This window comes from Micropterus salmoides, unplaced genomic scaffold (assembly GCF_014851395.1).
Source record: "Micropterus salmoides isolate LMB-PRFRI ecotype aquatic unplaced genomic scaffold, ASM1485139v1 Ms_hic_scaffold_7, whole genome shotgun sequence".
In the NCBI taxonomy this organism is placed as follows: Eukaryota; Metazoa; Chordata; class Actinopteri; order Centrarchiformes; family Centrarchidae; genus Micropterus; species Micropterus salmoides.
Window position 1 is genome coordinate 7,797,369 of NW_024044459.1, and position 11,275 is coordinate 7,808,643.

At 43.5% G+C, this 11,275-nt stretch overlaps 1 protein-coding gene across 3 annotated transcripts in view; it reads left to right on the top strand.

Annotated features, from left to right (window-relative positions):
• The window catches only part of ddr2l (discoidin domain receptor family, member 2, like), a 33,382-nt gene that overhangs the window by 18,819 nt on the left and 3,288 nt on the right, over positions 1-11,275 (top strand). For 2 of the 3 annotated variants that reach the window (XM_038703768.1, XM_038703767.1), the window contains exons 6-18: positions 1,098-1,245; positions 2,112-2,217; positions 2,297-2,486; positions 3,268-3,514; positions 3,610-3,693; positions 3,931-4,073; positions 5,760-5,871; positions 6,284-6,400; positions 7,484-7,728; positions 7,939-8,066; positions 9,416-9,613; positions 9,861-10,095; positions 10,490-10,639. In XM_038703768.1, coding sequence (XP_038559696.1) covers positions 1,098-1,245; positions 2,112-2,217; positions 2,297-2,486; positions 3,268-3,514; positions 3,610-3,693; positions 3,931-4,073; positions 5,760-5,871; positions 6,284-6,400; positions 7,484-7,728; positions 7,939-8,066; positions 9,416-9,613; positions 9,861-10,095; positions 10,490-10,639 — 2,103 coding nt within the window. The remainder of the gene's footprint in view (positions 1-1,097; positions 1,246-2,111; positions 2,218-2,296; positions 2,487-3,267; positions 3,515-3,609; positions 3,694-3,930; positions 4,074-5,759; positions 5,872-6,283; positions 6,401-7,483; positions 7,729-7,938; positions 8,067-9,415; positions 9,614-9,860; positions 10,096-10,489; positions 10,640-11,275) is intronic. The other variant, XM_038703769.1, reaches the window with a different exon arrangement.

Here is an 11,275-nt window from a genome sequence, read left to right on the forward strand (position 1 = left end):
CTGGTCATTCACACTTGGAATCAGAGGAAATGACATTTACACACCAGCTTCCTGTTGGCCTTCAAGGGCCCTGCCAGCTACAGCAACACCATTAGGACACACTTTATACACCAGGTCATGTTTTTATCTGAGGCTTTTGGACCTCCCTTACTTTCACATTGGGAACTTCCCAGAACCACCACAGATTTCTGCTGTCAGACCCTGAACAGCAGGCGAATTCACAGCCTGACAAAAACAGTCAAAATGTTCTCAATTCTTTTTATTTTTACATATTACACTAGAAGAATTTAACTGAGAAGCGATTGATTCCTGCTGCTGGTAGCCCAACAAATCAGCAAACAATGGGGGGCCGTTTAGCTGACGAAGCAGTGATCGTGCTTGTAACAGAGTATTCCTGCCATGTGGTATTGCTATTTTTACTAAAGTAAAAATAAAGAAAATTGTAATTCTTCCGCCACCTTTTGTTGCTGCTACAAAAGCCTAATTCACTACTCCCCCTGATTTATTACCATGTTTCCTGACTGGAAACATCACCAACTGACATGGGAGGTACATAGCCCAGGACGGGAGGATCTTCCTCCAGGCTGTGAGACTCCTAAATTCATTCTCAGCACTGCACCATGTAAAATAGTATTTCTATGACTGTATATTAACCCATCTAGTGTATATATTTTTTTATATAACTTTTGCGGCACAAAGGGAACTGCAACTCAATCTTGTTATATAACCTTGTGTTGTAAAATGACAAATAGAGCTACCTTGTAAACAAACACACACACTGCCTGCAGGAGCATTGGCCTCCCCACCTCAGCCACTCAGAATAACAGAGCCATTACACACAGAGCACTCACCGTAACATACGACCTGGGTCATTACTTCCATGGGGATGTAAATACAGCACATTAAAGTGGAACAGGACATGTTTCAGTGAGAGTCTAATCTCCACTACCACATAGCAGCTCTAAACACACCTTGTTTCAGGGATTTGTCTATACTGTATGTACAGTATGTGTACTGTATGGATGTTTGTTCTTGAGGTATAGAGAAGGCACACTGTAGAACCTTCAGGGCAGTTTACCATGTGATATCTGTTTCAGGTGATAGAGGGCAACAAAAATGCCTACGCCTCTGTCATCAACGATCTTCACCCTCCGATCGTCACCCGCTACATCCGGCTGATCCCGGTCACCAAAGTGTCGACCACCGTCTGCATGAGAGTGGAGCTGTACGGCTGTCCGTGGGAGGGTAGGACACACAAACGCACTGCTGCCAAGGCTGACTGCTACGAGAAAATAAGAGCTCACAGAGACTTTACAAATTTAAAAAATACACAAATAAATTAAATTTGTCATTGACAAAAAGGCACTTTGGGCATCAAAGGGCAAAAGGGCAGGTGCTCAAGCACCCTTCGCACCCCCCTCTGCACGTGTATGTTGTAGAACGGTCATCCACTAATCACAGCGTTGGTGGTTTGATTCCCAGCTCCTCCTGCATGACAGGGGAATTAGATAGAAGTCTTTTTATCAATGCAGCCAATTACCATTGAAATGATGGATGTTAGTTAGTCACTCCACCTGTCTGACAATGTAGCTCTACCACCAGGCTAACCTACTGGTAAGGCTCTGAGCAAAGCTAAATCAGGGAGCTGCTATTAGAGCCAAAGCCTTTTGGTCTTAGTGCCCAGTCTTACTTGCTAATTGCCAGTTGGCTCAGTCCCTAATCTGAAAATAGGTTTATTCAAGACACATACAGTATTTGTACCATCAGCTGTCAAGATGTTTTGCTTTCGGTCAAGGTAATCATTCATCAGTCAAAGTTCACCAAAGTTGAACGCCAAGGGAAAGATTTGTACAGATTTACTTCATCTCTGTAGGCAAATCCGCTGATCGCTGTGATCCTACTGAGGTGAATTGATTTTCATTTATATTATCATTTATAAATGCTGCTGCGGCCGGACCTTTATCGTGGTGGCCATGATGATCTCTCTTCTCCTGTCACTGAACACGTTCATCTAAGCACCTGATAGTAAGACAGTAAGTGTGTGCAGAAGTATGCTGTGGCTCAACACTACTTGACATACACCCCGCTAACCTGTCCTCTCCGCCCTTCAGACGGTCTGATCTCCTACAGCGCTCCGGAGGGTCAGCTCATGATGCCGCCTGGTTACCCCATCGCCAGCCTCAACGACTCCACGTATGACGGAGTACATGAGAGGAGGCGAGTCACACACCCTCATCACACACCTGCGTTTCCTGTTTCCCTGCTCTCTGTGACTGACAGCTGTCTTGTCCTGTAGGAGGCTGTTCGGCGGGATGGGTCAGCTCACGGACGGTGTGATCGGCCTGGACGACTTCCTGCTGACGCGTCAGCACAACGTGTGGCCGGGCTACGACTACCTGGGCTGGAGGAACGACTCGCTGGGAACTCAGGGTTACGTGGAGATGGAGTTTGTCTTTGACAAGCAGAGGAACTTCACCTCTTTGAAGGTTTTCAACTCTGCTTATTTTACCTCATCGTAGCAGCTCATCAGCTCACAAGACATTTTTAAGTCTAGTGCACAGAAGCGCTGTGGCTGAACTGCTCAGAGCAGCGCGACATTGCACTGTGCACAGCACTCCAGTGTTCTGTGATCATTTTGTTACTTTAATTAGAGGAGGGGAATCCACATAAACCTTTTCTATTCATGTTTTCATTGGTGTGTCGTTAAATAATATAGAATGAAAGCAAAACTCCAAAATATGCACAGAAATATTATTGTATGGCTACAGTAACTCACGTCACTGGTTAATCGGTATGCTATCTACTGCTGTATGAGATGGTAAAACATGAGCACATTTTTATTTTTACAGAGACTTTTCCTGCTGAGATATGTTACTAAACACAAACAAAAACCATCAGACTTAAAAAAAAAACACTTTTCTGTCCAGTTCATCCACTACTTTGAACATTGTAACTGCTACATTACACTTTAATTAATGCACCCTCACTTGTACTTTCATTACATTTTTTTATTTTATTTTAATATGTATTGAATTTATCTTACTGTGTATGTAAATATATTTATACAATTTATATATTGATTTTAATATATGCAGGATAAAACTTTGGCACATGGTTTCAGTTCTCTATCAGAGGAATCGACAGCATACAGTATATTTAAAAATAATACAGAAAACCTTTAGTTATGTAAAAATGAACATTCTTTTATATTTTGGTATTCTGTTTTTAATCTTACAAACATAACCTGTCCTCTGTTCCTCCGTCCAGGTTCACAGTAACAACATGTTCTCCCGCGGTGTGAAGATCTTCTCCTCCGTCTCTTGTTGGTTTAAGCCCCGCCTCATTGCCGGCTGGGAGGCGGAGCCTGTGACGTTCAACACGGTGCTGGATGACAGGAACCCGAGCGCCCGCTACGTCACTGTGCCCCTGAAGCGCCGCGCCGCCAAATCCCTCCGCTGCCGCTTTTACTTTGCTGATGTCTGGATGATGTTCAGCGAGGTCTCCTTTCAGTCTGGTAACACACACACACAGAATACACACAACACAAATGCAGATCCTCACTGCTCTCAAACCAGACAAATAACATGATTCCCTTTATTTGTCCCTCAGAGGACACCGTACTCCCGACCCAGAAGACCGTGGTCCGAGGAGAGCACCATGAAAACCACACCATGACAACCACACCTAAGACTGGTATGACCTTTGACCCTTTACCCTTTTCATTTCACATAAAATAATCCCTAAAATTGAAAAACCGTAAAAGGATATTGTGTGTATCAAAAAACCATCACCACATTTAAACTGCAACATCAGCATTATAACAAACAAATATACTTTTTTGCATCAGTGGGTATTGTTAATAAAACTAATTTGTATAAAATGTTACTCATCATTAAATCTACATCTCTAACCTCTTTCCCTTCTCTACAGCAGCCAGTCCATCAGCCAGTGACCCGCCAGATGACGTTAACACGCCTATTCTGATTGGCTGCCTGGTGACCATCATCCTGCTGTTGGTCATCATCATCTTCCTCATCCTGTGGTGCCAGTACGTCTGTAAGGTGCTGGAGAAGGTGAGCAGAATAACCACTAATTCTGGCTGAATCCACTGCATGCAGATTTTATATTTCAGAATACCTCTACGCAATTCTTCTCAATAAAGAGGCGGTGTAAAGTGAAGGACTCTGACCTTAGCTTCGTCCGAACACTTTCCTGATGCATCTTTTGTCTGCAGTTCCCAGTAAGTCTTTGGCAGCTTCAAACCATCTGTTGAATAAGTGTTCTGATTATCTGAAAGCATCATAGAGCCACAGATCTGAACAGCTGCTCAATGTAAACCAGCCAGGCCAGATTACAGGAGAAGAAGAAGCAGCCATTTATTTTTCTTTTTAGGAAATAGAGTTAAAGTCTACAGCTTGTTGAGTTGTAGTGTTTACAGGAAAAAACAAAAGTGTTAATGAATAAAAGCTGGAGAGACAGTGTTTGAAAATTAGCACCTCTGATTGGAAACTACTTTACCTAATCAAATTCTGCTCTTGAATTTCTCCATGAACATAATGAAAAGGAGGTCTTTCTATGCAAACATCAAAAAACCTTCATTATTGCAATGAACATGAATATTCCTTAGGGATGGGTATCGCTACTCGAAACCTTTATGCGATCGAGCAAAACAGCCCAGTATCGAGTAGAATCGAAACGTCTCCTGTCAAACCAGTACTTCAATCGATACTTTCTGTAACCAGATCGCGGCAAAGAATTACTATTTGAATTGTTTTGTTGCAGCCAAACACACAAGCAAGACACCAAAAGAAAGAGAAGGGCGCGTCCTTTTTTCCTTATGTGCCTGCACCATAAACTGGCTCAGGCATGTTCGTCACTGTTGCGAGTTTATCACCACAAGCTTGGCTTTCTGTTGGTTTCATCTTCTGGTCTCATTTAATACATCTCTGTACATTTTATTTTCAATTCACATCACTTGTCACTGATCGATCGCTGCCTTCCATCACATCAATTAAATGCATTTGTGGTGCAGCAGCAATCAGCTGATTTTACTCATGGAGCCTCTGGCTGCAGCTGCGGCTGCTTCAGGTGTAGCTGGTGAATCGGCTGGACGTGCAGCCTCTCTTTTCCTCTGTTTGTGTCTTTAGTGCAGTTAAGTGATTTGTTAGTTGATAAGTTGTTTAAACAGACTGCTTACTCGTTTTATACTTGTTACTGTTGTTTTTGGATGAGGTTTGCGACTCACCACTAAAGGAAAAAGCACTCGCGGAGATCTTTCACTTCAGTTTATTGATTAAAGGTTAACAAAATAATTTTCTGTCATTTACTTTCAACACACGTATCAAAAAATTACCTTAAATTTGTTTCCCACGACTCATTTGGTCACTAAACTATTTCACTACTCTCTCAATCAAATATAATAAAATTCGCAAACTGTAGTCTTTCTCCGTATATACTACCTGTGAGGATAACCTAATTAGGATGAGGAACGATCTGATACAATTTAGAGAACTTTAGAGAGCCTTGCTTGTCCATTACAACAATACAAATAATAATAGGCTACCAATCAACTACTATGTATGGCTTCAACAGGTGGCATTTAATGCAAGGTATCGAATGAAGTACTCTGCTGGTATCAGTATCACTTTAAGCCTACTGGTTTTGGTACTGGTATCGTAAAATTTTAAACGTTACCCAACCCTAATATTCCAGCTAAAAATAAAAGTTTTTCCTCTTCCTCCCCATTTCTCCTCCTCCAGGCTCCACGTAGGATCCTTGATGAGGAGGTGACAGTTCGGCTATCGTCCTGCAGTGACACCATTATCCTCCAGACCCCCCCTGTCCCTCCCCGCTCCGGCCACGCGCCTACAGGTAGACTGCTTCAGTCTGTCTGTCGCACTTACCTCCAAGTAGAAAGCTGAAAAATGCTAACCATGGTTCAAGCATCGTGACCATTATGCCAATTAATCAATTAAGGGTAAATGACTGTAAAATTAAAGATACTGAATGTTGTTACATTGTTTACAACCCTTGCTTTTCACGCTAGGTTAATCTGGATGTAACCAGAGTTAGAGAGAGAGAAAGAGATGACGCATGCTTTCATTTCCAAACGACTGAGGGAACGAAGCGTAGTAGAGACTCAAAAATATGAACCACGTGTGAAAAGGCCCTTAGATAAAAAATACTAATTCGATAGCTGCCACTACTTTGTTTTGGAGAAATATAGTCATTCGGATTGCTCAGACAAACTGGGCCCTAATTCATGTTTTTTTGTTTTGCTCAGGCCCCCCCAACACTGACCCTCACTATGAGAGAGTTTTCCTGTTGGACCCACAGTACCAGAACCCGGCGGTGCTGAGAAACAAGCTGCCTGAGCTGTCACAGAGTGCAGAGGCGTCTGGTAAAACATACTGAAATTATTTGTAATGTCATTATTTGCAGTAGCCAGAGCTGAAAAACAACATCAGAATAAGGTTGACACATAGTAGAAATTCCCTTCAAAACTCCCAGCTTTTAGGCACGTCATCATGTTCATGTTTTATAGAGCAGTCATTGACCATCTGTAGGTTTGGTGATAATCACCTAAGGAAACAAACTTGAAGTACAGTAAACCTGAATTGTGTGAGTGAAGCCTTAAAAATGTGCCATATCCTCCTTGCTGACATGTTTAGACACAACTATCTAGAGCCGATCCGAGGCCTACAGTAAAATACATAAACTGCTGCAGTCTGCCCCCTGCTGGAGTGTGAACAACGTACACAACAGACACCTTCACCACCTATCCCCATCCTGCCTGCTTTTAAGTTCTGTCTTTCGCTCTGTCTTTCTCTTTTCTCTTCTGTATTTTCTTGATGGTACTGTAAAACGTGCGCATGCTTATTCATTCTGCAGTTTTTCTCTCTTTTACTACCCAGCCCTCTCTTTCTCTGTCCATGTTTCCTCCTCCTCCTCTTCCTCCAGCTCTCCTCCTCGGCAATCCTCTCTATGACCTCCTCCTGCTGACTTCCTGTCACATGACGTCAGGCTGGCTGCGTGGTAAGAGCTGAAAGGTGTGACTTCAGACATTTAAACATCTATCATCTATTGGGGTGGCTGTGGCTCAGGAGGTAGAGCAGGTTGCCCGTTAATTGGAAGTGTCTTTGGGCAAGATACTGAACCCCAAATTGTCCATGGTGGCTGTTCCACCAGTGTATGAATGTGTGTGACTGGTGAATGCGATGTATTGTAAAAGCGCTTTGAGTGGTCAAAAAGACTAGAAAGGCGCTATACAAATACGGAGCATTTACATTTAAATCTATCAGATGCAGCTGACAAACTGAGAGGTGGCGGTTTGGTCTTTTCATCTGTGTGTGTGTTTCTAGTTCTCTCACCATAATCTACTGTATATTTTCTTGTCACAAGATTTCATTTCATGATGCAACATTGAGTTCAAAAATTCTCATAATTGTGATCATTTTGTTACATTCATCATTCTTAACAACAGCATGTGGAGGAGGCTACGCCGAGCCTGACGTCACCCAGTGCACTCCGCACCAGTGTTTCCATAGCAACGCTCCGCACTATGCTGAGACAGACATCGTGCGGCTGCAGGGCGTCACCGGCAGCAACATGTACGCCGTGCCCGCCCTCACCGTGGACTCACTCACCAGGAAGGACATCTCCGCCGCTGAGTTTCCAAGGCAACAACTGATCTTCAGGGAGAAGCTGGGGGAGGGGCAATTTGGAGAGGTGAGCAGGGAAGGGGGCGGGGCCACAGACAGTGAGGGGGGACTTTCTGAATATGTATCGATGCGTGTATTTCATTCTTCTTAAAATACAGTGCAAATGCAAATCGTGTTCAATGTGAAGGAAGCTTTGTGAAGCTGTTTTGTCTCAGATGAAGTGATTTGAAAGTAGGCTGCTAACTTCCATGGTTATGTTAATACTCATCTCCCGCAGGTCCACCTGTGTGAGGCCGAGGGACTCCCAGAATTCCTTGGAGAGGGGTCACCGCTCCCTGACAGAGATGGTCGTTCTGTACTGGTGGCTGTTAAACAGCTAAGGGCCGATGCTACCAGCCAAGCCAGGTACACGATGTGTGTGTGACAGTGTTTTTATGCAGTGACCTAGTTTGTATCTTTTAGGGCTGAAACGATTCATCAATTAAATCGATTCATTTGAACTTCGCATCAATGCTTTTTAATCCATATAACTGTATAGCACACTGTTTCACACAGACATTTATTACTGCCGCACATCGCGCTTACGCTGTGAACACGACGTGATTATGGTGCCTCTGTTTGCACCGTGGAGGGAGAGAGAGAAAATAGCGAGGGACGAAGAAGAAAGTGTCCAAAATATGGGATTATTTCAAGCTAAAAGAAAACAACTCCGTAATGTTACCGTCAGTCCACCGTAAAACGAAACTTGTCGTTTAAACGTAACCGCAATGCTCGACGGCACCTGATCAGAAAGCACCCGGTGTTCTGCCAGCGTACCACTGTAAAAGCAACTTTAGCATTTAACTGAAATTATGATTGACTGACGAGTTGAAGGCTGCGCCTTAGTATAACTTGTATAGCATTCGGGTGATGTTTGTGTTGCTGAAGCAGTTTTCTGGTTGTTGGTCTGTTGATGTTGTTGGTTTGATGTTTTTAATTTCCGAAAGGACTAATAAACATCTATCATCTATCAACGTACACAGCTGATCCCATTACTGTGGGGCGCCAAGCAAAAGTACTTCTTATACGATGAAATAATCTGTAGAAGCTTCGAGTACTAAAATCATCGTTAGCTGCAGCCCTAGTTTCTTTAAAGCATCTCTGTTGTTCCTCATTAGAGATCATAAAACATGCGGCACCAGTTAGCTGACTTGGTGGACTGCGTGTCCCATGTACAAGGCCGAGTCCTTACCACAGCAGCCAGGCTTCAGGTCCAGCCTGCAGCCCTTAGCTGTATGTCATGCCCTCTCTCTCTCTCCCACATTTCCTGCCTTTCTTAAGCTGTCCTATCAAAAATAAAGGCAAAATACAATAAGCCTAAAACATATTGTATCACACATGTTATGTGTCTGTTAATAAGGGTGGAGATAATGTCATCATTATGCTCCCAAATTTTCAGGGCAATCCTCTTTGATTTCTGTGTACAAGTAGAGATTTTCACCTTATGGTGGATCATGGGGTGACAAACATTATAAGGGTTTATCCTCTAGGGACCATGAATATCCACAGACACTGGCCAGTGGTTGTAGAGAAACCTGTTTAGGACAAAATATTAGACCGAACTGCTCTGAAGCGCTAAAGGGACACGCTTGGCTGTGATTTTCACATTTTGTCCATCTGTGAGAGAAATACAAGACAGTCCAAAACTGAATGCTGAAAGTATCCAAAACAAAAGTGCCTTGCTAATCCTCCTTCTCCATCTGTGTGTCCATCAGGAACGACTTTCTGAAGGAAATAAAGATCATGTCTCGTCTGAACGACCCCAACATCATCCGGCTGCTGTGTGTGTGTGTGTCGTCCGACCCGCTGTGCATGGTGACGGAATACATGGAGAACGGAGACCTCAACATGTTCCTGTCGCAGCGGGAGATTGAGAGCACGCTGACCCACGCCAACAACATCCCTTCAGTCAGGTTGATATACCATACACACTGTTTCTGCTGTTTATACGTACATGCTAATAACAAGTTATCTGAACTTTTCAATCCATCGCCTTCATGTAGCTTTTCATGCAAACAGCAGGGGATAACAGGATTACTTTTCAGGCAATGATCAGCACTTTCCAACGGAGGAACAAAACAGAGGATCAAAATTCTCACCTCATTTATGTTCCCTCTCTAAATAAGTTCTCCTTCTCCTTCCTCTTCTCCCTCCCTCCAGTCTATCCGACCTCCTCCACATGTCGGTGCAGATTTCGTCAGGGATGAAGTACCTGGCGTCTCTGAACTTCGTGCACCGGGACCTGGCCACCAGGAACTGCCTGCTGGACCGCCGCCTCACCATCAAGATTGCTGACTTTGGGATGAGCCGAAACCTGTACAGCAGCGACTACTACCGCATCCAGGGCAGGGCGGTGCTGCCCATACGATGGATGGCCTGGGAGAGCATCCTGCTGGTAAGGGAGGGGAAGAGTTAACATTAGATAGGAATAAGACAAGAAAATAGGACCAATGATTGCAGCTGTACATATAGGATAGAGGGACTCAACCTGACACTTTTTAGTGTTTGACACTACAACAAGGAAATAAAGTGCTTTATGATGACATTATACAAATTATCAGTGCACCAGCAACCCAAAAGCACCTCTTATTCTTGACTGGTTTATTTATGCCGATTTATATATGTTTGTGCAAGACCTTTGTCAACACTGAACGGTCATTGGGGTTAACAAAAAGAGCCTGTGGACCTTGTAGATTCTAAAACTTGGAAGGCTCTTTTATAAAATGTAATCTTGACTTCTATAGCATTTTCATTTCATTTCTATGTCACCTCCCTTGCCTGCTCTCCAGGGTAAGTTCACCACGGCCAGCGATGTGTGGGCGTTTGGCGTCACCCTGTGGGAGATCTTCACTCTGTGTAAGGAGCAACCCTACAGCCTGCTGTCTGACGAACAGGTCATAGAGAACACTGGCGAGTTCTTCAGGAACCAGGGCAGACAGGTGAGACGACTCGAACGCACCCAAAGAGGAGAGAGTTCAGTACATCATTCATCCCAAGTCAGGCATTAATCTTGCATCCAGGTGTGCCTGACATAGGCCACCGCTCGGCCAAGTAATTTTAGCCACCAGTGAAATGCATCATCTATTGCATCATTAAAATAATTATGCATGTTTGTGATTCTTGTTAACTGGATCCAGACAAGGACTATGTAAACTTTTAAGACATGTAGCACTGCATGAAACTAGCTTGTAACTAACTGACAAATTTGCTAACCAGTTCATATTTAGCAGGCTGCAGTTCCTCCAGATGGGGGAGCTGTTTAGTAATTGTTGTACCAGTTTTACACATGCAATCCAATCTCAACTACAGCGGAGGGTCCCCACCTGGGGATTGGGACCCCCTAAGTGCTTGCAAAATCTAAGGGGTCCCTAGATGATTGGCAAGTTTTACTATAAACAAAATTATATTGAATTTTTCTGCCATTTTTCTTAATAATGTTACCTCTTTATGAGAAGTTTAATTAAATAAAACAGAAATGAACTGTCAGTGGTCGATCTAGTTAGGACTTATAGGCTCCATTTTTAGGAATCATGTGCAAAATAGGCTGGAAACCACAGATCTCCAGCATAGGAAAG